The 27,854-nt window shown below is 41.2% G+C and overlaps 2 protein-coding genes across 6 annotated transcripts; both read right to left on the bottom strand.

Moving 5' to 3' along the window:
• Positions 1 to 13,195: 13,195 nt before the first annotated feature.
• LOC135253028 (cold-inducible RNA-binding protein B-like) lies at positions 13,196 to 20,648 on the bottom strand. Of its 3 annotated transcripts, none has more exons than XM_064331787.1 (7): positions 20,493 to 20,648; positions 18,474 to 18,588; positions 18,075 to 18,181; positions 17,567 to 17,672; positions 16,456 to 16,531; positions 16,207 to 16,241; positions 13,196 to 14,120 (listed from the first exon to the last, which is right to left on the bottom strand). In XM_064331787.1, exons 1-7 carry the CDS (start codon positions 20,601 to 20,603, stop codon positions 14,101 to 14,103), a joined length of 570 nt encoding a protein of 189 aa, XP_064187857.1. In that variant the 5' UTR covers positions 20,604 to 20,648; the 3' UTR covers positions 13,196 to 14,100. The 3 variants fall into 3 exon arrangements, with proteins under 3 accessions (XP_064187857.1, XP_064187856.1, XP_064187855.1); XM_064331786.1 differs by having other exon boundaries at positions 17,528 to 17,672; XM_064331785.1 differs by having other exon boundaries at positions 17,507 to 17,672.
• Positions 20,649 to 21,637: 989 nt separating this feature from the next.
• LOC135253027 (cold-inducible RNA-binding protein B-like) lies at positions 21,638 to 27,739 on the bottom strand. 3 transcript variants are annotated; one of them, XR_010329519.1, is made up of 8 exons: positions 27,582 to 27,739; positions 26,470 to 26,579; positions 26,250 to 26,356; positions 25,990 to 26,113; positions 25,666 to 25,894; positions 25,520 to 25,581; positions 22,876 to 22,962; positions 21,638 to 22,495 (listed from the first exon to the last, which is right to left on the bottom strand). XR_010329519.1 is itself a non-coding variant. In XM_064331782.1 (7 exons), the coding sequence occupies exons 2-7, from the start codon at positions 26,567 to 26,569 to the stop codon at positions 25,063 to 25,065; spliced, it is 636 nt and encodes a 211-aa protein (XP_064187852.1). In that variant the 5' UTR covers positions 26,570 to 26,579; positions 27,582 to 27,739; the 3' UTR covers positions 24,089 to 25,062. The 3 variants fall into 3 exon arrangements, 2 of the variants coding, with proteins under 2 accessions (XP_064187852.1, XP_064187853.1); XM_064331782.1 differs by lacking the exons at positions 21,638 to 22,495; positions 22,876 to 22,962 and adding an exon at positions 24,089 to 25,076; XM_064331783.1 differs by lacking the exons at positions 21,638 to 22,495; positions 22,876 to 22,962 and adding an exon at positions 24,089 to 25,076 and having other exon boundaries at positions 26,005 to 26,113; positions 27,582 to 27,738.
• Between the last annotated feature and the right edge of the window lie 115 nt (positions 27,740 to 27,854).

A 27,854-nucleotide genomic window follows, 5' to 3' on the forward strand; every position in this document is an offset into this window, starting at 1 on the left:
TGCTTTGCTGCCTTTCTTGCACAAAAAAATTCACTGCGACATGGACACATTTCAGTTAGCTTGAATTCTGTTTGTTAGATTTTTGCTGTAAAAGGCCCAAAATGCTGTGTCTGAGTTTTTAAATTAGTCAGCCTTTGTAAACTCAAACTACTGTGGAAGAAATGGAGAGGTGATTCAGGAAACGATGGAATGTGGCCTTGCAGTGTCTGCTCGCTGAATGTGGCTTTCTCATTGCTATCATGGAGGCATGTATTAAGTTCTACATACCACCTTCATTTTGTGTGTTTGGCACAGGTCCAGCCACTCTCCCAGGTGCCTGCTTCAACGTTCCATCATTCGGCATTTGGGCTGTCGCCAGGGGCATCACCGGCATGCCGTTACAGAATGGAAACCTCCCCTTTCCCTGCTGCCATTTGACAGGCATCCTCGCCAGACGCTATCCCTCTTTTCTAACAGGTGGCCAGCCCATTGGATTTGACCACTTCACTTTTCTGTAGGTGTGCAGTTGCACTTTTTTCCTTCCTCTGGTTTGGTGCCTCTTGCAGTTGTTTCATAATGACTCCCCTATTATTACTGAACCCCAACAGCCCCTGCTCCTGAGCCCTTGAATGGTTTAATATAAAATTGCAGGTCTTAGTGTTTCTTTTTTTTTTTTAAATTACACCCCCCCTTTCGTTTTTTTTCCAAATTTGGCCTGCCTAACTATATATATATATATATATATATCGTTCAAGGTGTACCATGTTTAAGGACGTTCCAACCTGTTAAATGCTTCTTAAAGGAGCTAGGAAGCTATCGAAGAATTCTTGAGCAAGGAAATGTGAGTACATCCTTTGTGGAAGTATTTTTTCGGAACACGTGTCGTATAATGATTGACCTGTGGATCCACCTCTCCCCACCTCTCACATCTGTAGTTGACGTGGCTTCAAACTTCAAATACACATTTCCTTGATTCCTCGATTTGCGCGTCCTTTCCTAGCGTCCTCCAATGGGTGGAGGCATGTGCAAGGAAGGGAAGTACTGCAATAAAGCAAGTGAATGTTCACAACGCGTGATTCTAGATGTCCGTTTCACATTTTTTTGACCCATTTGTCCTTCCATACTAGGAAAGCAAGCAAGGAAAGAAAGCAAGGAGGTAAAAAAATAAGCGGTGGAAACGTACCCACAATTTTCAGCTTGACAAGGGGACTAGCAGGCAACTAATCAACCAACAGGAGTTGCTCGTGAGGCATGAGAGGCAGTTATCCCAGCCAACTGAAACTCTCCCCTTGGGTGACACTAGAGCCAGTCTAGCCTTGCCCTGTGAGATTGACGGCTACAGTCGGCACTGGTATGGTCCAGATTTGATACCTGACCTTTGGGGCCATCCATTCACTTAACAGAGGACCTCAGTGGGTTTTTAAAAGGAAAGACTCAGACATGAATCACCTCAGAAGAATAACACATACCAGAAAGATACACAAAGCAACCCTGATGAACATTACCAAGAATAACATGCAACCCTTCTCATTCTCGCAACATAGTCTCCTTGGGCCTTTTTGCAATGGGTTTACCAAAGTAGAGACTGCATTTCTCTTTTAATGATCATATAAAATAATCGATTCTCCACTTTCCCTTGAACCGACTTTGAAGGAGAGTTATGGTTTTGGTCTCGAGTTCAGGGTTCTTTGGAAACAATCCCACAAATGAGGACCCTCCTGTAGAAACAGAATATGAAAGTACTTACACATGGTGACAGTGAGTCGGACCAAGGATTAGCCACAACCTTACGTCAATGAATCCAGTTTCATTAAAACCATACCTGATCCCTGGGCTCACTTCCTCTATTCATAGTCAGTTATGCATTAATAATAGTTAATTTGTTAATCGGTTGACGTAGCAGAGTGAGGACAGAAATCTCCACTGGCTACTGTATAAACTTTGAGGTTTATTGTGCTCCACAGAATGACTTAATTGCAGCTTTGAATAAACAAAGCTTCATTCACTCCATTTACTGGTGGATTGATTCTTTGGCTTGCCATTGCGGAGAACCCATGATATGAGGCGTAACGGACATTTTTTTTTATCAATTAGACTTCTTGAAAATTCACCCAGCGAGATCTGAACTCTGTAATCTCTCTGTGATTTTTATTGTGGCACAGCCAGTCAGATGGAGAAACTGAAGACACTTTCTGAGGAATGAGTACCACACCTTCTGGGGAGAAGGCAAATCAATGCAGCGTAACAGAAACCTTCAGAAACGGAGCTTGTGCCGCATTCCTTGGTAGCATCCCCTGTTCCTTTGACACAATGTGATCCGTCCTCCGGTGTCAGGACTCCGTGTACGTGTGCGTCAGTTCTGCCACTGGTTATTATAAATTTTGCCAGCCCCAACACACATGGAACTGCCCCGCTGGCAGCCTGCCATCAACACCTCTATTAGTCTGCGAGCGTTTAGCCAGTCGCCACCACAGCGGGTCGCCAGAGAACAGGCGAGGGCGAAGCATTCGAGAGAAAGATCAGCAGTTAAAAGAATGAAAAACAACAAATGGCTCGACTTCTGGTGGACCGCTGCTCGGCCAACAGCTGGTGCTAATTGTGGAGCCAATAGGAGCTTGCTTTCTCTGTGTGGAAGGTACTGAGCAAGTGTCCTTTTGCCAGAGGAGAAAAACCTGAAATAGACTGGGAAATAATCTTTCTTCATTATCTGGTGGGACAGCTCTAGTTGTGATGTCATAAACGGGCCCCTCTCCAGCCCACAGTTCACGTGCGCTCACAATCAGAAGCAGTTAGGCCATCAACAGATGGAATCTTGACAGGCAGAAATGATTGGGAATGTATTTCTCTTGTCACGTTTGCGAGATTGAGCGAGATTAGGCCTCAAGAACTCAATATGAGCGTAAGGTATGTAACAGTACCAAAGCAGCAAACAAATGAGATTTCCTGGAAGTACACGTGTAGTTACCACTAATTGTACCAGTAAAGTACAATGTTAATGTTGGGGGGGGGGGATATCATGTGTGTATGTTTATGTGAGAGAGACACAGAGGGGGTAATGGGAAACTCCCGCACACAGTGTTCTGTGCCCCCCCCCCCCTCCCCCCACCACCACCTTGTTTTTAGAGGAACCTCAGCTGAAGACCTGTGTCTGTTTTGTCCATCCCCACTGGCCCCTCTAATGGCCAATACAGACTGTCTGCTTCTGTGGGTGCCCCGGCCAACAAGACCCTTCTGAAGATACATTCCCCCTCACTTTGTTTTTCCTGCCCTTTATTTCGTTTTCACGAAAATATCTGCCTCCCCCTTTGGCCACAGCCAAATACTCCGAATACCAGCACAGTGCGCTGGTTCCACTGCCTTCCTATGCAATCAGATCACCGTTTCCGTGGCTGCCAGGAAGGGAAGCCCTGGGGAATATGTTTCTGAGAAATGTGGTCATATTGATGACTATTTATTTATTTGTTTATTCATTCATCATCATCACAACACTTCCACTATGTGTGAAAGCCTGTAAAACTTAAATATGTATGTGTATACATATACATACATGTACGTATGTATGTATGTATGTATATACTGTATATCTGTGTGTGTGTGTGTGCGTGTGCGTGTGCGTGTGCATGTGCGCATGCGGATGTCTACAAACTCAACTTTTTTTACTAAGTTGGGTGAATTTTTCTAAACAAATTACTTGGGGCACACATTGGTACATTGTGTAATTCAGGTGGTAAAAACAATGTTCTGTGAAAAAAAAAATTCCAGAAAATCTAGTGCAGAAAATCTGCTGTGGGGTGTGAGTTTAGCAAGAAGATACTAACACCAGGAATTTAGGCTCAAATTTTATCTTACCATCTACAAAATCACCAGGCCTCTGGAGGTTCACTTCTGTTTGGATTTATTTCTAATGTCATTGTATATATAATCAATGTTGAAGTGTACACACAGAGACTCTATGGTTTCTGACAGGCTGTTGCAGGGCATCATTTCAGCCCCTGAAACGATAAAAACGCCTTGCTACAGCACATTGCCTGTCATACCCAATTGAGACTCAAACAAAAACCTGGTGTTTTACCTTTTGTCCCACTGCGCCCTGTGAGGCATGAGCAGCCTTATTCTGTATTGTGTTTGGTCTCTCCCCAAAAATGTCAGAAATCAATCCCTAATTGTGTCCTCTCATTGTAATGCGTGTGCCCCCGTAAAGAACCACAGTCCTACGTTCTCTGGATATGAGATCATCCCAGCACATCCTAACAGTTATGTGTGTGAACATGGATATTGCCTTACAACTCTGGGTCCTTTCAAGTGACCCATTTTTTAACAGAAAGTTTTATTTTTAATGTATTCATCCTTTACTTACCGAAGAGAGAGCCCCCATTGAGATTGTCAACTTTTTTTTTGAGGGGGAACAGGCCAAGAAATAACAGAAATGGGACATTTGAGACTCTTGTTAGCAGGTTTAAACATATACAGTGTACTGTAGGAAGAGTGAACCTCTTAACATCCCTGAATATATACAGGACCCCCACACCATAATGCATTCTTTTCCACACCAGCTGACAGTCATATCCCTGTATCAAGACACTGTCTGCAGAGCGTTCAGTGGAAAGGTCTGCTGGAGCCTGTGCTTCTCAGCCAGACCGATTTACAGGGCATTCTACCTCTGGCACTTATTTTTTCGGTCTGACTAATGAGTCTGGAGTTACAGGGGCCTTCTGGGGCCATCAGTGTCTTGTGGCTAATGATGAATCTCTTTAAACGAAGGACGTTCGTTCTATCATGTTAATCCAAAACATCAGTGGGGAGCTTGACTGCTTGGTAGCTGAAGCCCTTATCTCATCCATGTTCTTTTTTCATCTTCTTCCAAAACCTTCTTATTTCTTAAACCTCTTGCTACAGTGCATTTGCAAATTTACCAAATTTACCTGTTTTCAAATTAGTTGTTTTTTCCATTTTGGCTTCTGAGCGGATTATTGAAAAAAATTATTATTAAAAGAAAAGAAATAAAAGACATGCTAAGGTCATTCTCATTTAGCCAAATAAGCATTTTAATTAGACCTAACATAATGTCTTTTTCCTGATTTTCTCCTTTACTTTTTTCGGCTGTACACTTGATACATTTAAATACATATCCCACATTTAGAGTCAATGGCCACCACATGTTTCGTGGACGAAAATGATTCAAGCAGAAGGCCAAAGCATGCAGAAGAGCGACTTAATTTATGTCCTTCCTGACTCACAAGTCAGTGACCTCTCTGTCCTCTCGAAACCTCATTATGAGACTTCCAAATAAATGAATTGTGTCATACAGTCCTTGTAATCAGAGGTGGGTAACCCGGCTTCAAAGAGTAAAAAGACTGACCATGTATTTGCGCCACCAACATGCACTAAACCAGCTGGTTACAATAATTAGTTCTCCTTCCATGGTGAAGAGTTATGCTAATTAGAATCAGCTGGTTTAGTGCATGGTGGTGGAGCAAATACATTTTGTCAGTCTTTTTACTCTTTGAAGCCGGGTTACCCACCTCTGCTTGTAATGCTTTTAATATTACATTGATCACACTGATAATTCACTGTTTGATCATAGTTTGACTGTAAAATTCTATCAGGAACGGCGTAGTGAAGACCCAGAGGAAACAGTGCTTCTATCATTGGCAACACAAAATTCTGTTCACACTTGCATGGTATAGATACACAGTGGTAGGGTACACAGTGGTGTGTACTTTAAGTTGTATACTAGCTTTTTAAAATATTAAAATTCATGCAAAAGAAATCGAACCCTGTCAATGTATGGGGAAAGTCTACTAAAGAATGTAAGGTACTGAGAAACTTTGCTTGGCTTGTGCAAAAAGAAAAAAAAAAGAGTTCCACACATTTTCCCACACAATTTTCTCCATCGGCGACCATGAGCCACTTGAAAGACAATTACACAAAACCATCTGCCAGAGGTCTGGAGTAATATAGCAAAAATAACTGATCTCCAATCACAGTTAACAGTCTTGTCCAGAAAATAGCAAGTATGGCAGACCCATTGGAAGAAATGCCAAGACTGACATCAGAAGTCCATTAAAGTGAGATGAGGTCTTTGGACCAGTCTGGGATGCTGTAGCGTTGTGCGTTCTGACTGATACACAAACATTTTTTTTTAAATTCTGTTTTCCTTCATCTGAAACAGGGACATGTTTTTGGCAAATAACAGGAAATAAAGACTGGAAAAGAGCTTTCTCTTGACCGAAACTCAAGACAGTGATCTGTGCGTGCTTTGTTTTTTTGGCGTGGTTGGGACATTCATCCAGTGAAATACAACATTTGAGCCCGTGTGGACTCTAGCTCTATCTGGAAACACTCTGGTCACATGACAGGTAAACCCTCATGAATTTCTTCATACAAACAACAACATAAAGGAAGCCTTAAGGCTGAATACATTTAAAAGGGGGCTAAATGACTCGCCAGCACATTAAAAACTTCCTAATGAGGAAAAATGGCAATAAATAATGGCTCTCTATGTGGATCCCAAGACACAGAATAGATAAATGGCGGTTTGTGCTTTTACACAAACTCAAAGTCTTCATTACATTGTATCAGTTGTTCCTAAACCTCTTCTCAGGTACCCCCAGCCAGATGCAGGTATTTGATGTGTTCTATCTCAAGCGCACCTGACGCGACTAATCAAGGGCTTGAGTAGTGCTATCAGGTGTGCTTGAGGTGGAACACATCAAATACCTGAATCCAGCTGAGGGTACCTGAGGAGAGGTTTGGAAACCGCTGCATTACCCTTAGGAAATTTCACAGATGCTCTCATGCAGAAAGATTTACATTAACTTAAATTAAACTCACACAGCTGAACATGAACTGAAGAAATTCAGGTTAAGTACCTTGCATGACAGTACAATGGGAGAGCCCTGCCAGGGAACTGGCCCTGCAACTTCTGTGTTACACTCTCACGTTCTCATACTATCGGTGCATGTAGGTGCACTTGCTATCCGTTTTGATTTCTTGAACTGTCAATCACAACTATGGCAAACATGGACAGGCAGGAAAAATTATGATTGAATGAACAATTTACTGAAAGGAAGAAAGTCATATATGCTTTCCATGAAATATTAAATATATATATATATACATAATGGAATGTAGCATAAATGCAATGTTACATTACATCATTATATTCAGAATGTAATATTTTTGGTTATGGACTATTCTCCACTGGCATGAAGGAGGCTTTCTTGGATTAGCCATACTCTTCTGATCCACTGATAAGTTTTCTATGGGTGGCACAAGCTATTTTATTTACTGAAAAGGTCAGGGTGTTTCCCATGACCCTGAGGGTCATTAATTCCATTCTTGGTTGGGATTAAGTAGTTGCACCTTGCTGCTCTAGCTTTAGGAGAGCTTGCCTTACCTGGATTACCATAGCATGCGTAAGCTCAGTGTATAGAAGTCCAATGTTTGTGTGTAGCCCACCTTTAGTTGCTTGGCCAGTCTGAATGAAACAGAAAGACAAGAATGTTAGCATTAACAGTGTATTGCTTGCCTAGACTTAAAATATATTGAATATAGGGTTAGGGTTATAAATAGAAAATATTGAATATAATGGATATAGATGTGTAAGGAATTTAAATAAAGGGTGCTACCAAATTGTACTGTTGTTGTTCTTGCTGTTATTGTTGTAACACTATAATGATAATCTATAAAAACATTCAATTTAATGTCATTTTATTCAGTATATTAAAAGGTAATTGACAGAAGACAGCCCTGTTGTCAATAAACAAGAGCACGAGAAATGACTGTACAATTAATGAACTTAACGCCCCAGTGATTTCCATAAAGCCAATTATGTAAAGGGGTGGCGCTTCTCCACCTATCTTTCAATGATGAGCATATTTGCCTGAATCTCAGAATGTACTTCCTACTCAACCAAGCACATGCAGGCTACAATTCCTGGGATTGGAGACCTGGTTCTCTGGGATGTTTCCTCCCTTTCCAACACCTCTCATTTCTCTACCGTTTTCCTTCCCTTTGTCTTCACCTTGTGTTGGCCTACAGCGCTCCTGTTTGGCAGTTGCAGGTGCCAAAACTCAACAGAATACCAGCAATGTGCCGCATTCCGGTCCAGCACTTAGAAAGGAAGAGGGAATGCAGGTGCGGGCCCTGAATTTATCTTCCTAAGCAAACACACACATGCACACACACACACACACGCATAAACATACACACATAAACATACACATACACATACACATACACACACACACACACACACACACACACACACACACACACATACACACACGCATAAACATACACACATAAACATACACATACACACACACACACACACATATACATGCACATACGCACACGCACGCACGCACACACACACATACATTTATGCACATGCACACATACGGGCACACACATACACATAAACACACTTTCCAATGATGAACAAACTACAAATGTGATTATGAAATCAGTAAATTATTACACAGCAAACTGGAGAAGGTATTTGTGAGTATAATTATTTGAAATTCACTCTGGCCTCCTTGTCTAACAGGCAGTTTTATCAAAAGCATCGGAGCTGTTATGGAGAGATGGACATCTTGGATACATGACTTATAAACCGGAAAAGTTTGCGTTTTATGGCCTGTTTCAAATTAAGGAATACTGTTCCCATAAACCATCCCTTTCCTGTCTATCGCTGGCCATTCAGACCGATCTTCTAGGGAACATAGTGTGAGGCACACTTGATTGGGTTTTACTTTAGCCAAGAGGTAATTGCATTTGCTTGAAGGATTGGATTCTATTAGAGGCTGAGGGCTTAAAAACCTGCAGTTTTCATAGAAGCCACTCAAAATGGCGGCGTTGCCTTTTTGGAATGTGTGAATAGATCAGGAATGTGTGGATGCGGTGTGCTATGACACACATCACACCAGGACATATCCTTCCTCAGGCCCTGCCAGTCCACGAACCCCAGGCACATGCTAAACCAATTGAGGATAGTTGGATGGTCCGTGGAAAGCATCAGGTTGCTATAAGACTGTCCAGTTTTTCGCTCTCATATCTGTCATTTTTCTTTTCTTAATAAATGTCATTTGCACCGTGATTGACGGACCATCATCATACCTCGACCCCCCACCTTGCTTCTGATACAATGCCCAATAATAGAGCTTGTCTCTGCTCAAGTCTCCTTCCCCCGGTCCCTGTGTAACTATATTGCTCCTCTCTTTCCATTTTCCCTAAACCACCTCCTGCAATTTCTATTACCGTATTAGCTCCAGTTTTCCCCTCAAACTTTCCCATTCAGGTCTCTTTTCTTTGCTAAAACCCACTGTTACTTTCAACCCAATAATAATTATAATACAAGCTTGTGGCTCAGGTATGAAAAGAACATATTTTAGTCTAGACTCTGAAAGGTATTAAATGCCTGTAGTTCTTGGTCAGTTTATAAGAGTAGTACTCTGAGCCAAAAGAAATATATTAGAGCATGGCTATTTTTAATCCTTTTGTGGTTGTAGAACTTTTTTTAAAGATATCTTGTAAAGACATCTTGAACAAAAAAAATTGGGGCACATTACATATTAATGGTTGTTCAAGAACATTTGGATTTAAATTGGATTAACTGTACACCTCTGCCAAATTAGCCATCTTTTGCCAGCACAACTCGCTCAACACAAAGACCAAATCTGTAAAGTATTCATATAGTTTCAGGATTTTTTTCCCCCCACTAATGAACTCCCAAACAATTTGAGCGGGCATCTTTGTGCATGAATGGGGTAGCCTCCAAATAATCTGAAATTTCCCTGAGCAGTCAGAAATGCAATCGCTGAAAATCAAGTGAGCGCAGACTGTTAGGCTCATGCCTCTGCATCAGCATCTTTGTGAGAGGGCTCTCCAGGTAATTTAAGGACACCACCAGCAAAAAAGGAGACATTGATTAAACACATTGCTTTTCACAGAAAAAAACACAAGTTTGTATATATTAGCAACATCAAGGAATGGATTAACTGAAACTGTACCTTTAAAACAAGTCACAGAAAGTGGTTTCCATGTGTACGTAGGTACCAAAGAATACATGGAGAGGGCAAAGGCATCACAAAGAAGAGGAACATTCCCAAAAAGTTAGAAAGAAGAAATGCTTCGAAAATGCTGGGATGTGTAGGTAAATCCTGGAAATATACAATATAATACATAAGTTGTGCTCAAGTGCAAAAGTGCAAGATGAGAAAATAAAAGGGTAAAAAAGATCTAAATATGAATAACAGAAATATTAATTGAAAATATATACCCGCATGTATATGTGTTCTGCATGGTCGTTTGGTGGTTCTTAACATTTTGGCGTGATCATGTGACTCTTGCTCTCCAACCAAACACTAATCGTAGGCTTCAGTTCCAACTTCAGATTCAAAAACCTTTCCAAGTGTAGACGATGTATTATTCTATTTGAAGATAATAAAGAGGTAAAGCACTGACATTTTTCATTTAAAAAAATACAGCACCTTGTAACTTTTTCCTTTCTCTTTGCCAAACCTAAATTACCCCAAAGAAATGCCACAAGCTACCTAAATACATACTCTGTCTCAAATTTTTCATTGCAACAGCATAATTACATTTAGTCATAATATCACTTCATTTTCAAGTGGGCAATAAATGATATAAACTGCCGTTGGCTGCTGTCTGTACTAGGTTCAAAAGACCCCCCCCCCCGTTAGAATTTAAGCGGAAATGCTGCTTCCATTATTCTTCCAACATATTTCACTCGACTAATGAGCACCATGCACTCTGCCATTTAAAACAAAGACTGTTTATGTACGTTTCTCTCGACTAGCTTGCGTGAAGCACTCTTACCTTTGGGGCCAGCTGAGTGTACCTTTCTTGAATAATTTCCACAAATTTCTGACCGCAGGAGCCAGGAGTCCTGGGAAAGTCGGTTCACCTGACCGTCTTGCTGGGGAACACACGGCTTTACTTACCTAATCTGCATACATCTATTAACAGACAGATTGGTGTATTTTTGTAATACTCAGGGTGATATTTCAGCTTTTTTTTAACGGTCTCCCTACCCTTTCCAGAGACGCCGGCAGACCCTTAGTGTGTGACTGTTTGGCTGATGAAGTGATGTACAGCAGGCTTACCCACAATAAGCACATATATATGCACACACATCGACTATCATGGTTGGATCAATGCACACAAATAAACAGAGGCAATGGAAAGCAATGCATTTAACATTCCAGTCCCATCTGCAGGGGGCCAGGGGCTGCACCTGAGGCTTGATGTAGGCACGTAGGCAGGACAGCCGCCGTGGGCTATGCGTGGCAAATTGCGGTCACTCACGTTTAGTCAGACGCATGCGCAGATGGTGCTTCGTTTAGTAGGACGCATGCGCAGGTGGTGCCTCGTTTAGTAGGACGCATGCGCAGGTGGACGGTTCCGTGCTTGTTTACAGTTTATCCATCAAATTTATTTAAACAAAGAAAGCTTTAAATGCATTTCCTACATGACTGTCGACTAAAAAAAAAGACACGCTTGAAGTCTATTTCCAGTTGGTCTTTTCATTTTGTGTGGGTATATATTTATACAAACAACATCCCGCTCCTAATAGAATTATACACTGCACCTTTTCTTGCAACAGGATAGCAATGCCCCCTGGTGGACAACGGTCACAGCCAAGGAAAATAAATTAACACACACCCTAAAACCCAAGTGATGCAAATGACATTACTCAACAATACAAGGGTGAAGCAGTCCCATCCTTAACAATATGGTGCCAAAACTGCAGTGAACAGGGTTAGTGGTCTAAACAAACCAGCCACCCGAATGACACTTAAATAGGGCTATAGCGCCCTCTACAGGAGAGAAAATCTCTACAAGGAAATTCTGCTCATTTATGCTGTACCACTACTAATTTAAATTTTCATGCAAGTCCGAGTTTTCGTTCTGTTCTTGTCATTTTGCGATTAGCCTATATGGAATTGACGATGAGAAAGTAATCAAACAGCAAATTGTTTACGTGTGCATGTTTTCTGCTGTTGTTGCCAGTTATATTGGAAATGTGAATGCATTCTGTCGCTTCGGATGTCAAGACATGAAAGCGAATGTTCGCATAAAAACATGTGTATGAGAGGATATATAAAACAGTTACAATCTGACTATTGGCCTGTTATATACTATTTGTTGCATAACAACGGTCCAAGTTCAACTACCAAAAGACATTTTTGCTTGACAACGGTAAAATATTCCCAAACGCCTGCAGAAGAATATTTCAATTCCAGGTGATTAAATCGATAAAAATCAATAAATACAAATGTAACCATATACAGTCATTGTTGGTAGCCCGTTGTATAGAAGTAGAATAAACCCCTCCGGGCTGTCCCGGTTATTAGAAAATAATGTAGACTACTTCGGTGGTAGTATGGGGTTACAGAAGAAATCATAGGACAGATGGACCGACGACAACGTCGCTTTTTCATACGTCAGTGGGCTAATTCGCCTAATCTTCGCGGGACTTTAGACCGCGGTGGAAACGCAGACAACCATGGGCTGAAGGAACCTTTTAGTTCCTTGAAAAGTAGTTCCTGGGACTAAAAGTTCCGGGTAATTTTGGTGGAAACGCGGCTATAGTATGCCTTCACCACCGCAGCCAACTAACATTAATGTACCACCCATTTAATGGTCACTTTGGTGCTTTAGAAAAAGACTTAAAGGGAACCAGCAACCAGACAGAAAACGCATTGCCAACCGCCAATTATAACCCTTCGAAGAGGCTGGTTTTTTGGGAATGCTTCATCAAAATTCTAAATCAGTGTTCTAGAACTCCATGGCTTTCCAGTATCAGTAGTGATTGTTACTATCAGCATTAGAATGTTAAGTTTAAAACACTAACTAATCCCATTAAAGGGTAAAACAGACAAGGGCGGAATGTATTCCCGGCATTATAAGACCTACATGCTCATGTCAATTGTACCCATTGCCTTATGGGAGCATTGCGCATAAAGCGATGCTGGCGAAGACTGCATCTGATTAAAAGCAGGCAAGCAAACAGGTATGAATCATGGACATCGCGTGAAGTCACTGCTTCCAAAAAATTTGACCCCTCATTGAAATCAATCCTGAAAGGATTCTTTTTTTTTTTTTTTTAAATTCCCTTTATAAAACATACCTTCCCAACATCTCAAATTAAAGGGAAAAAGATGACAATTCAGGACAATTCACAACATATTGGTAGTTTTACATTTATTTAAGAAAAGATACAACCATGATGGTACAGAACATTAAAAAAAACAAATATAAAACAAATCTGACAAACTGGTCGAATCGGTTTCCACACAATACCACTGATAAAGTTTTGAAACACTTTGTTTTGAACAGATCTGCCTTGCAAAAAAAACCGTTGCACTTGCAATTGCATGTTGTACAAGTTTACCCTTTAAACTAGAATAAAATTAAAACACCAACATACAACTGGCCAGTCAATCCTAACAGGTGGAGACTGTACTTGTAAGCAGACTCTCAAAAGAACTCCTGACCTCACCGAGTTACTTCCCTTCTTTAACAGTTCGATTTAACAGGGTAATGTTTCATTTGTGTTCGAAATGAACAGCTGTGAAACTTTGACCCCTACATACTGAGTGTCATTCACAGGGTCGCTATAAAAAGAGGATGAAGCTTTGCTTTAACATGTCATTACGAAGTGAAAAGAGCCGCAAGGAAGCATTACCCATCTCACCCCCGGCTGTGCTTCTTTTGAGATCAGCACAACTTTAACGATAGCCATCATCAAACTGACAACTACAGCTAGTGGCCCCAACCTGTAAAGAAACTTTTGAGGAAGAGAAAGAAAAAACCAAAAAAAAAAAAAAACCAAAACAAAAAAAACAAAAACTTTCAAATAACAAAACTTGGAAGAGACCGGTCTGGGCGGCTCAACGTACGAGCCAGCCTTCCCGCACTTATCCAGGACTGCTCGTATCTACATAGTCCGTTTCAGAAGAAAATATTAAAGTGTTGGGTGAGAGCAAGCTGTGGGCCGGGACCGGGCCCGGCTGTGGGGTTCAGGACCGGGTCGGCAGGGTCGGGGTGGGTGGGGCTGGGCCCAGACAGCAAGCATCCACTTCTGCCTCTCTACCAGCCTCCCTCGTCACCTGCGGAGGAAGAAGCGCCGGTTATCGCGCGAGCAAGACGCAGGAGCAACAGGCAGCTTTCCCGCTGGTGAAAGCGAGCCGCGCGCGTTCCAATGCGAGTCAGGAGACATGCCGCTAGCATCGCAACACTCCCGGACAGAGGCTCAGAGAATAAAGCCCGAGGCGGAGTCGGTCAACTTTAAAGACCCTATGCAATAACATTCAGCGTTCATTAAGCCACAAGATGCATACTTTTATATCAACATTATAAACCGGAAAATCCTTTTTTATTCACAGAATGTCATTTTGAAACATGAAAGCAGAAGGTCTGACACCATGTCTTCTGTATGGATATGGACTGTTTTTGGACTGGCAGCTCACCAAGTCAAACTTGATTGGTTAAAATGTAGATGCTATGCAACTAGAGTAACAAACACAGTTCCAAAATGACCAATACTAAATCCAGCTGCAGTGGCAAATAACTTGCATCCAGGATGAAAAAGAAATCCTTAATTAAAAAATGGAATAAAATTACCTAAATATCATTCTATTAGTTCTCTATGGTTCTTCATGCATGGGTACAAAAACTATATTGCACAGGGTCTTTAATACTACATTAAGGCAGGTCATTCCTAAAAGTATTAAACTGCTGACAAAAGCCATAAAGATCCTGAACAGGCAAAGCTCCATTTTGTAGCAGGAAGCTCAACTAAAGAATGAAGCTTTTATGAAAGATAACTGACAACTTCCTCAAAAGAGACTAGCCAAACCGACAGAAAACTGATTCAGGCAGCAGGACAAAGGGACAGGAGGAAGTCATATTTATATACATTTCCTCCCAAGGAGCGAGAAAAGGAAAAAAAGAATCTCACTTCCAGTTCAAATTATAAAGACGCGACACCCTCTACTTCCAGGCTACAGCAACTAAATGTAAAAAAGAGCTGGTTGAAAGGTTCCTAAAAGCCAGTGGTGTTCATGACTAGAAAGCCAGAAGAATTTAGCAAGCCTAAAACAAGGCCCCGTCGACAGCTAGCTCTCGTGCAGACTGTGGTCCAGCCTACCTTTCCAACAGTTCTGCAGTGCTAAACTGGACCTTATTTTCTTCAACACAATTAAACTACAGAAGGAAGAACTCAGGGGCCACCACCTCCTGTTCATAAGGAGAAAAGTCCAGCAGATTAGGGGTCAGAGTTAAAATAATTATGGTTGGGGCAGGGGAATGAGGGGGGTAAGACTGATCGCTAGGACCGTTGCCACCATACTGTGGTGTCTTCATAAAAAATTTTCTATTTCAATCCAAAGTGATGTCAGAAAGCAATTTGCTAATGTTTGAGCAAATAAAGTAAAATCACTTCGATACTTCTAGAACTTCTCATGCAGTTAGTGGACAACTGAGGCCATTATAGTTTCAACTGGACAGGAACATTTGTTTTCATTTGCTTTGGGCTAGCAGATGCATGGTGGTTGAAAAACACACTGGCTAGTGGAGTTGCACCAATATTCATACATTTGTATGGTTATACCACTGAAAGAGGCTATAGAAAAAATTGTCAGGGTTGTCAGAGGCCAATTGTGCAACTGGCTTTCCTCAGCTCTGGCCAATAACTACCAGTTGTCATTGTGGAAATGCATCTCCCTGACCACTAGGGAACAGTGTTCCCCAGAATTGCATTTTACCTCTTTTCATTGACTAAGCACAATTTGCTTCCAATCTTACCAAATATATATATTTTTAAAATTTCACCATACTCTGCCTTGGAACAAAAAGGAACCACCACTATCTGAAGAATGAATCTGAAACACAGAACATGCTTCCAATAACATGCGTGCAGCTCTACCAAGGGTGGCAAACCTGGTCAAAGAGCCACACGGCATTCTGAATGTGCACTGACCGTGCGACGGACTATCTGAACGATTCCCTCGAGTGCTCATCATATCTGAGCAGGGCGGTACCTTGACGAGCAGTTGATCGACACCTCCAAATCCACATCCACAGATCACTGCAGTGGAGTGGCTGTCCTGGTGCCAGATTGGCCACCCCTGCTCCAACTTTTTAGAGACCTGGCATAAGAAACCTCACCATAACCATCATAGTCTCTGTACGAACCTCCTGAACGATCTCCGTATCCGCCTCCTTGTGCTCTGCAGACAGGGAGAAGGGGAAAGGTTCCAATTAGTCAATCGTCATTATCCTAATGCATGGCAATTTAAAATAGTACACGTTCTGACCATTAGCAATGCCTTTGCCTACGTACACGCCCACCGAAAATGATTGTATGGAACACAGAAACCAAAGTAGCAGACAGGGTTCATAACCTGCCTCAAAACCTAAAATGGCAGCAGACCAACAACTCACCGGTCTCTGTTGTAGTATCCACCACCACCACCACTTCTGTCATAACGGCCGGCACCATATCCACGCTCACCTCCACCTGCAATTGAGAATTCTGTGAACAGACATTCTTCAGCTTGCTGTAGAACCCGACCTCAGGGTCACCATATCAGGAGAGCAAAATCCATGAACTCCAGACTAAAATCAGACTTTTGTAGGATCCCTGGGATAATGGCATACAACGCACTTATAATATTCAAACACACTGTATAGTGTACCCTACCACCAATTCTCAAGGTATTAAAATGAAGAGTTCACACCACCCCTAGTCAGGAACGGTTGACTACCATGACAGAACTGATTTACACCATGAGCCCAGCTGAATGTTATTCATTGAGCTTCAAGTAGGTGTTGTGTGGCTGAATGTTAAAGGTTCCCTTATGAAAGTCACTTTATTCTGAGGTACAAATAGCTGAGGGTACAATGCTGGTAAACGGGGGTGTTCGGGTTTGGCACTACCTCAAACCCCTATACCAGAGACTTGTAGTAAAACACGAATGCATTGTGTCATGCTATGCAGTCCAACCATGAGCACGCACAACTCAAACGCCACACTCATGTCTCTACAACAGTGGTGCTCAAGTGCCACAGAGGCCAGAATAGACAGGTTTTGATGGCAACCAATCTCTTCACCTACTGAATTCACAAACTAGTTTCCCTCTCTGGTTGAAGGAGTGTCACTTTCTGAAATTAGTGTGTAGAGACTGGTTGGAATGAAAACCTGCACCCCCCGGGACCCTCCATGGCTTATGATTGGGCACCACCGCTCTATAACTACAAGAGCACTTGCTTGCACTTTTTGCAAAAGATGCAAGAGAATGGGGTAAGGATTTAAGTGACAGACGAGTAGGGTGAGAGGTCACAGGCTCACACCGTCAGCTTCCATTAGTTCTGCATTCACAGAATTCCAGGCAGGCGGGGATGTGAAGGTGAGGTCTTGGGAGTAGGGATGGGGAATCCCAGTCAATCCAGGGCAAACAAGGAGACCCAGACACAAGAAAAACAACAAACTTGCCTCGTGAGAAGCCACGCCCACCTCTGCCACCACCCCCTCTGCCACCACGGAAGTATCCACCTCCTCCTCTACCACCTGAGGAACCACCTCTGTATCCACCCCCGGGCCTGCTCCCACCACCAGACTTCCCGGCCTGGTCAACGCGGATCTGTCTTCCATCAAGTGACTAAGGGATCAATGACAACATCAGTGAGCAGAGAATTCCCTTTGGGTCTACAACATTTTTATTTAAGCAGAAGCAAAAACTGGTTTCAATAAAATAAAAAATGCACCAACAGAATTTGTATACATCCAACACTAAAGCAGAAGTATACAAGTCAATTGGGGAGGAACTACCAATCAGAGTCTTCAATTTAAAGTAGGCACCAGAGTTCTCATGGCAGCAAATCCAAAACATGTAAAAGCAGCTGCCATGCATCACCACCTGAGGAATGTGTACTACCGCACTAAAAATATTCTACACCATTTCAAGCCTCCTGGCCTGGATGACAGACATTAAACTTTCAATTCTTTAAGTCTGGGGAAATCACACATTTTCACTAGAAAACCTTAGTCAAAGAAATCTCACCTTGCCATTCATGGCCAACATGGCATCCTTGGCATCATCTGGATTCTCAAAGGTGATGAAGCCAAAGCCTCTGGACTTCTGACTTTCTCTGTCCTTGATTACAACAACTACAAGAGAAAGTACAAGCAAAAATAAATTTAAGTTCATTTGAAATCAGTTACCCTGGAAATGTAGCAGATTTTTGGTCATTTCACAAAAGTATTAAACTTTGCACATAATATACAAGCAGTGTTCAGACTTCTCATTTCCGTGAGACTAAGTACAGAACTTTTGGTCTTACTTGGTGTCAAATTTCAATTTTGCTTTGCTTTTGATAAACATTTCTCAATGAAGTGACTTGGATAATATAAAAGTTTTACACCTGGAACCGTATTGGAATGAAAATATCCCAAGCCTAACCTTCAGTGATTTGTCCATACTTTGAAAAGACATCTTCCAGAGACTGTTCATTGGTGTCAAAGCTCAGGCCACCAACAAAAAGCTTCCCTTCGTCTGACATTCTTGCGTTGCAGGACTACAAAAAAAAAAAAGGGGGAAAAAAAAAACCACGTTAGGTTGGGCTTGCATTGTGTTTCCACAATAAATTCATATATCAAATAAGAAACTACCATTTGCATACCACAATTAGCCAAATTAATTAATGTCTAAGTTGTAGGCAGACTGCAGCATGTTGGTCGGTCGTAGAGTCTGTTATGCCATTTATTTGAAAATCGTCTTAAAGTTGTCTTTGTTCTGTTGTTCTCAGAAGCTGAACTATGCGACAATCAGGCCATCTGTCCACAGTAGCCAATCCCCTCCAAGTGATCACGCAAGCTACCATCCCCCCTTCTCCCGCACCTCATAAAAGACAGCCATCTACAGAATGGTTCACATACGAACCAGTGACGTTGACAAATGACTAGGCAGTCAACCAACTAGAGTAAGCGACCTAAAATAACCCAGCATGCAACTTGCGGAACTGCCGAGCGCCTTCCCGGTCTTCCTCCAGTGCACAACGTGCTGTCGTAAAATTAACGCAATGGCGGCTTTGTGGAAGCATGTATTTTATATAAGAACTCGTTACATCCGTATCAATCGAGCTAAACGGGTGTTACCAGATATTACCAAATCACGTTATCATTTGGCGCGGTCCAAATTGAGCGTTCACACATCTGAAACTAAACGGAACGTTTGAACAGCGCCACGTTGGGGGAAACAAATCTGCATCGTAGTACATCAAAAGTGAGGGATGATCTTACGTTCCGATGTACAACTCGAGTGAAACGATTTTTCCGCCACATTTAGAACGAGCAAAGCCTGACCTGGATTGTCTATGCGACGGACTTCCAAGTAACTGTGGCAGACGCTCAAAAGCAAACTGGTTTCACTAAACTCTTTTGTTCACGTACTCGTTCCCGTGTAGCTAGCTCGAGGTACCATGGCGTTAATACGATCCAGTAAACTACAATATTGGAGACAGTGAATGGGTCACCGATTGAGACATTTTGGGCAGTGTTCGGTTATTTCCATAAAAAAAAAAAAAACATTTAAACGACATTTGCTATGAACATTCACCACCGTACATTATTTCAGACGTTTCAAATTAGGCCAGTTGGATCGGAGCCACGTTCATTTACGCAGTGGCCTACAGGCCAGTGGTGGAAAAAGAGCATTTATCCATAACAAGCCTACGTTAGCTGGGAAATTTCAAATGGTTAAACTGCCAACTAGAGACGTTAAAGGGGATTCAAAAAAGGTGTCCATGCACCTGCTAATGTTAGCAAGCTAGAGTCACAAACGAGGAGCAATGCGTTACCCGTTTCAGCTAGCTAGCTTAGCTAGCTAAAGCCATTCTTTTTACTCCAACCCACCATTTTAAAGCTTACAGCAAGCAAGTCTCTTCTACTATGTAAATATCAGCGAGCATTAAAATGCACGTTTAAAATTTCACCTAAGCCACCACATCGTCGCTACTCTCATTTTCCTCCACCCTCACACGTGCAACCGGAATGCGGTTCTTCGCTTTGTTCCTTTCCTCCCAACTCCACACGAAACGGCGCCATTTTTGACATGCAAGTTACCGTTACATCCAGAACCTCGAGCACTGCGTCATGAAAAAGCGAGCTAGCTAGCTAGTTAGCCAGCCAGCTACAAAACGGTTTTATCCAAGCGATCGTGGATTAATGTAATCGGCTTTTTATCGCGTTATAACCCATTTATCATTTTAAATAACGTTAACGTTAAATTAATTCCACAAAAATTAATTGGAGGGAACATATCTGGGTCGTGTTTTTAAAGCTGTGAAAGGACTTAGCCTAGCCTAACCCATATAGTCTAACGACATCTAGTCTACTCGACAACGCAACTTAGTGTACAAGTATAGCAACCTTGTATAAAATGTTACATAAGACATTCATAATTGATTTATTTTACACTTACATTAAGCCTCTCGTACACTTCTCGATTTACCGGCAGTAGATGTGAGGAAGGTGATGGCGAAAAACTTGGCTTATATACGCTCGCCCCATCTGTAACGCCCCTTTTATACATATTCAAAAGGTAGGATTGTCCTTCATTACTTCCTCCCTGAGGGAAATATTTTTAATAATGCACAGGCCTAACATTTTCCACAAACTGCTTATATTAAGATTTACATATTTTCTTTAAAAAAATAAAATAAAAAGAATACTCGGGTATTATTGTAAGTTGATTAGTCCAGCTGTCAGCATTTGTACGCTGTTACTAAGCAAATATCCTGTCCCTTATCTTCCTCAAACATTCTTACACCAATCAACTGCCGTGAAACTGAGGAGTAAGGAAAAATAAACTCCCATCCAAAATATACTTGTGTATAGGCTACCTCTGTATGGCATTGCCTCAGGGAAACCCAAGTCTCCAGAGTATAAATAAAAATGAATATTTAAATCCACCAGATGGACCTTACACATGCAAGCTACTTCATTGTAATTGAGAATTTGTAGTTCTTGTCCCATGAGCAACCATTCACCTCCTCAGCCACTGTGAAAGAATCCTCTTCAACTGCCACATCTTGGCACTGCTCTATTCAGATTCAGCTGTCCAACTGACCACAAAACTAGAAACCAATGTGTAATTGTTAAGACCGTTTGTGTACTGCATAAAATAAATTATATTATTACCTTAGTCTGCATTACATACACCTTCACCTTAGCTTATCATGGGATTCTCATTTTATTAACCTAACTTCCTAATATCCTGTAGTATAAACTAAGATGGAAATGGTATGCATTGAAGCATTATAATCTTAAGGAAATAAGGAAACATACAAAGCCTCAATATATCTTGGGAGTTGTTTCCATAAAGGCAAAAAGAGGTAGTCTGTTTATCACTAGTGTTTCCCTTTGAAAACATTGGGATGCAAAAATGCATTTTGTACAGTAACTGAAATGAAACCTAAGTAACATTAAAGCCATGTTCACGTGGCTTAGGGAAGGTGTCAAGAAAGAGTCATTTTAGCCCTAAAAGGTTAAAAGGCAAATACATACATTCGGTAACTATTAAAGATTAACAAATGCAATTTTCAGTTAAGATGAGGCAAAAGACCGTTTGAATGTCTGGACAAGCTGCCTTTATTAATCGGACATGGTGCACTGCAGATGGAAATCTTTCATACCAACTGTCACCACAGGAGTACACTTTAGAGGATTTTCTGACTGGAACCTCCATGTTGAGGTTGGCTCACAGGAACTTAACTTAAGGCATCAGACCAAATAATAAAATGCATTTTAAGTAGAAATGGATTATGCATATACAGTCTTAATATAGTCAATTTCTATTTAAAATGCAATAAAAAATTTTGGATTAGCAAAAAATAAAATAAAAAAATACTCCAAAACATGCACAAACAAAGGTTGTTCCAAGGTGTTGCACATTTGCATTCCTCTACATAGACAAACATGCCCTTCATTCTTTATCTTCGTAATAAACTTACCACCATGAGATTATTTCATGGTATTTAATTTGCTGGACATGTTGGCATTTGTACTAGCATCAACTGAAGTGCTTAAAAAATATTTAACAAGGTCAACTTGGACACCATTGGATATTTACACTGTTTTTCCATGACATTTATAGAAAATTAATGTACAAAATAATATGGGTGAAATATTTGGCTCAGAAAACCCAAGTTTGCAAGCTTGTTTTAGACAAATTGTGCAAATAAAAGTAGTATGACAAAATATACATTTGAAGGAGTCACAATTTAATATTTGCCATTATTTTTTGATCTCCAATACAAGTTTGATATATAAATTACGACTTCTAAAATTCCAGTTCAGCCGTTCAGCTCGAGGCCCACGGGGAGGAGCTGTCAACATTTTGTTCTCCAGTTATGTTGCGTCAATCCAAAGAGCAGCTTCTCAGCACAGACGCAATGTGCAAGGGAAAGCCTCCAAATGATAGACCTGCAATCAAAATTATTCAGTGAAATTACACACAATTAATAATATAATAATCATAAAAAAAGACAGTCAAACCCTTTTCGATAACAACTATTCCATTTTCTCCAACATATAACAATCACCCACATCCCATGACTCAGTGATTTTTAATCATAGACAAAATAATTTCAAATTTTAAAAATGAACCATAATAGATTTCAATAAAATTAGGCGGATATTAGTCTTCATGTGTAACTCATAATTTTCACTGACAAATCTGATGCAAATTAAAATGAGTAAGTACTGTTCCTGTAGCTAGATTTAGAAGTAAAACTACCACCATCTCACAATACCCCAATGCAATTCACTAAAACAGCCAAAAGACTGCTTTTTGAAAAACTAACCTCAAGACAGACTTGAAATACTACAGCACCATGGAAAAACTCCAGGTAACATCCAACTCACAGGAAAACTTGCAGGATAATTTCAACCTAGAAAAATAGGGGAAAAAGCATTCAAATCAGTCTAAAGCATAAGCTTCACCTACACAATACCAATAGCATGCACTCCCAGTACAACAAGCAAATACAAGCCTAATTCAGACGACTTTCGGAAAGTTATTTCTGAGAAATTAAAATTTACATTAGCCATGGTCACAAGTATACACCCACTCAAGAAAATGTATCCCAGTATGTAAACCAGGTTCATAGTCTGAGATCTAAAATAAGCTTCCAGTTTTCATTGAGTTACTCCACACCCATATTTGAAAAGGAACAAGAATGCACTAGTCTTAAAAAATAGACCATGGAGAATGGCGAACAACCATTCACTTTCCTGAGCAGTGAGAGAATGGACCAAACGGAAGGAGAAGTTCCTACTTAGACTACAGACAGTAGTTTTATAGGCATCATTTTAAAAAAAATTTTTATATCAAGGCCTGGAGCTTGCATTGGCCAGAGCCATTGCACCATGTTTTGTGGACAGTGAAATATCTCCAAGGATAAGGATGGGGCACTTGACATCATGCAGCTTTAATAGCACCCACTTTTCTGGGAGAGTCACATCTGCTAGGACATTTGCAGAAGGGCAAGTCTGATGAGCAAATGTTAAGATGGTCTGAAGGATATGAACAGGAGAGCAAAAGTAGTTACCTCACATTACAGGCCTATCTCCACATTTGAACTAGCCAAGAGAGCAGCTTTCATCCCTGATGATTCACTTGTCGGTAGGCACAACACTTCATTCTCCACGGACATTGATGATTTTCCCACCAAAGCTAGCAGAGAACTCTTGGACGCAATGAACATTAAACAGAACCAGGGCCAGCTGATGTTTCTAGTGCTACATTTCAGTCTGCTGTACAGTAAATGAGTCATCTTTAAAGTAGTGCATGAGACCCAGGTGAAGCGCTCACACCATAATTCTATGTAGAATTTGCCCACAATCAATAGCCCAACTAATTTAACACTTTCATTACCCACCCAAAAGGATTCCTGTTCTATAAAAATGTTGCCCTCCCAACACCCTTTCCAAATACCCAATACTTCTTTTCAAACAATCAGCTGGCTTTGCCCAGAGTAATGACCAATTCTTTGGAGGCACAAGAAATTCAGAGCATTTTCATCCAAGTGTTTTAATAGGCTTCATGAAGCCGAAGTTTACAAAAACAAAAAAAAGTTTCTTCAAAGTTGATACACAGAACAAAAAAAGCACAATTCTTTCCCAAGAGGAACATCACTGGTAGTAACATTTAGATTGATCATGAATATTTCAGTCCACAGAGCACATTAAAAACACAGGTTGCAAAGAGCAAAATACCTCCAGTAAACAGGAGCAGGTTGCAATTAGCACCTCGTGTGAACAGCTGGCCAACTTCAGGTTAAGTTACCAGTCTGAAAGTAATTCACTCTTTGAATACTGAATATTTACAGATCTTTAGCTAGATCAAGGAGGTCTGCTGGGAACACAAGATTCCAGGTAGCATCCCTGCCTTGCTAAACTGAAGGAATGCATTACACAGTTCAAGGCACACAAAGCCTTGAACATCACAGCTCATCAAGCTTCTGGGGAGGAGACTTCAATTGGAAACTTTGGTTGTGGAAGTTTAAAAGAAAATTGGAATTTTAAAATTTCTCCAGTATCACTCGTTTAATAATTGGAATCATTTTTAGAAGCTATCAGGCTGTGCTGAACAGGATCAACGACTTGAGACTAAAACAGGACAATGAGCTTTCTTTATAAATACAGCCATAAAATGAACGACTTTCCCTACAATATTCTCAGTGCACCAGGAATGTGAACAATTTTTTTTTTTTTTTTTTAATGCAGGAACCACTGAGCAGTTTCCAATTTAATCAAATTATAAATGTTTCAGATTGACATCTCATTGAGGAAGAAATCCTACACTGAAATGCTTAAATTGACCAAGATAAAAAAAAAAAAAGCTTTATATAAAAAGATGCTGTCAGGCTGCTTTAAAGAGGCTACAACCACTTTACATCAACATTTGGGGGCAAAAACAAAAGAAGTCTTCATAGCACATCTTTATAAACGCAGCCAGCGAAGTGATGATCTTGAAATCAGGAAGATTTTTACTCGTGCGCAGCTGAGGACAAGAAGTGGCAAAAATGTAAAGACACCGCAGCATTCTACAAGATTTCACATTAACTAGCCATGGCTACCCCAAATACATTAACGCAATGAACAGGGTCTCAGATGTAGCGCACTTACTTTGTACATTTAATGAAGGATGGCAAATTAACTGCCAGGCAACAAAACTGAAAGGCTGAATGCCTCGTTCAAGCAGCAGCTGACAGTGCCTCAAAGTTGGCACGACTGCAATTGTGTCCAAACAGGATCAGCAGTGTCAAAACTGAGACGCCTCACTAGTGTGGCTCCGCTTAATCAGAAAGCTTGTCAGTAGAGCATTAAGCCTTATCTACTGTACACGAGTTCTTTATGGCCATTCCACGAATCTCAGGTAACTGTACTTCACCAATTTCTACTACCCCAAGCTGCACAAGCCCCTACAAGTTGCTCAATACTTACCATAACTGTCGTATCCGTCTCTGTAGGAACTCCCAGAGCGGTCACCATAACCTCCCTGACTCCTACAATACAAAACAGTAACAGTGAGACAATTCTTTTGCAGAATTGATAAATAGTCATGACAACATGCCTGGTGCCATCATTACCTGTTGTCTCTGTTGTAATATCCTCCACCACCACCTCCAGAGGAATATCCTCCACCCCCACTCCTGCTGGAGTAACCGCCACCGCCTCCGCCTCCGCTTCCATAGCTCCTATCGCTGCTTCCATAGCTTCGGTCCCCACCATAGCTCCTATCGCTGCTTCCATAGCTTCGATCTCCTCCATAGCTGCGGTCACCTCCATAGCTGCGGTCACCTCCATAGCCTCCACCACCTGCAAAAACATTAGTTAGTGAACCATTGCTTACTTTTGTACTTGGAAGATGATACTAAAATTACGGCAAGGAGGGCGTGACTCGTCACACCCACCCCTTCCTCGGCCACCTCTGAAGAAACCGCCTCCTCTTCCAGATGACCCGCCTCTGAAACCGCCACCAGATCTTCCTCCAGATTTGCCGGCTTCATCTACACGAATCATCCTCCCATCAACAGACTGCGCAAAAAAAAAATTAAAAAAAAGAAGAGTTGAGTTAAACCACAACTTGCAACATCACCTGCAGGTTGCATCCACAGTATTGACCCACACAGAAATCTAGAGGTCCAGGTCGATTAGTGAAGAAATCACAAACCTTGCCATTCATTGCAGTCATGGCATCCTTTGCATCCTCAGGGTTTTCGAATGTAACAAAACCAAAACCACGGGACTTGTTGGTCTCTCGGTCTCTGATAACATCCACTGAAAATGATAAAATGATAATATAATAAACCATTTCCCCCAAGCGCTTTAAATATGGCAAAGGATGGAGGCATTATTGACCATGTGTAGAATTTATAATAAAACAAACATACCCTTTGTGATGCTCCCATACTTGGAAAACGCCTGCTCCAGTGAATCTTCGTTGGTATCGAAGTTGAGGCCTCCAACAAAAAGCTTTCCTTCATCAGACATCTTGAAATATCTATAAAAAAATAATAATTTAAAAAAAAAAAGAAGTTTTAAGTAGGCCAAAGGCCACAACATATCCGCATGGGAGAAAACCATATCCAGAAAAACTACAATGTACGAAGCGATCACTATACAGAAAAAAAAGAGCATTGTGAATGGAATGGTGAGAGGAGGCAGCATAAGATTCAGGCTGCATGAGCAAGGAAGATTCGCTGAACAAACCATGTGCGCCATTTTCTCCCGCTCAGACAATTCAGGGTGCGTGGAGCGGCCATCTTTGAACCCACCGAATTCGGTTTTTAAAGGAATTAACGACAGATACAAAGCGACTATTCTATTCGCCTAGTACGCCGCTATAACGTTAGTACAGCAGAGCACGTTTCGTTGTATAGCGGTCTTTCAGCTCATACAAGTTACGACATTTCCATTCAACGCGAACACGCCACTCCTGGTTACCATAGCGGGCCAGTGCATAGACTACACGCGGTCCTTAATTTTCTTGCAACGATATCCAGAAAATAAACTGATAAAGTAACGGCTACGGCTTAAAGTAAAGTCAGCTAAACTCGAATGTCGACTTAAATCTGAATCTCAACGGTAATTTAACAACGATAAACTATTATTTCAATGATCGTTAACGTGCCGGCCATTTTGATTAGCTTACGAACATCGCTTTGTTCGCAATTCGCCATTAGTGCTGACCAGCTAACAATCACGTGGAAGCCAAATAACAGAACCGAATGTTATGCATGTACAATAGATTCATTTTCATTGATCGGGAAAATAAACTGAATGCACTGAGGCAAACAAGCAATGCTAGTGTAACTTAGTTGGCTAAATAAATAACCCACCTAACGACTTAAAATGTAAATGTTGCGTCTTTTTTTAAGTAACAGGACAAGGTAAATCTGTTATCCCTTAATTATGATCAACGCAAAGTATTCTAGCAAGCAGGTAGCTGCTTAAACTAGTAGTTAGCCAAGTAACAGATACCTTCTACGATAAAGTTACTCACCTTAGGTGACAGACCAGCACAGTATACAACCCCTCTACCGGATGCTCGACGGCGAGTGAAGAAGAACTAAAATGGAGTCTAATTTATGAAACATTCGCATGCGCCAGTTCATGAATAAGCAAGTGAGGGACTAGAGACCCTCCCACTCTGTGTAACAAAATCTATGGAGAGGCGCGCCAAGCGAAGATGACGTCAGAGAATGTGATTTTGGAGGGTTTTTTGTAGGGGTGGGAACGTTTAGTTTTGTTGCCAAAGAGAGTAGAAATCCAGACT

Source organism: Anguilla rostrata, chromosome 4 (genome assembly GCF_018555375.3).
Source record: "Anguilla rostrata isolate EN2019 chromosome 4, ASM1855537v3, whole genome shotgun sequence".
NCBI lineage: Eukaryota > Metazoa > Chordata > Actinopteri > Anguilliformes > Anguillidae > Anguilla > Anguilla rostrata.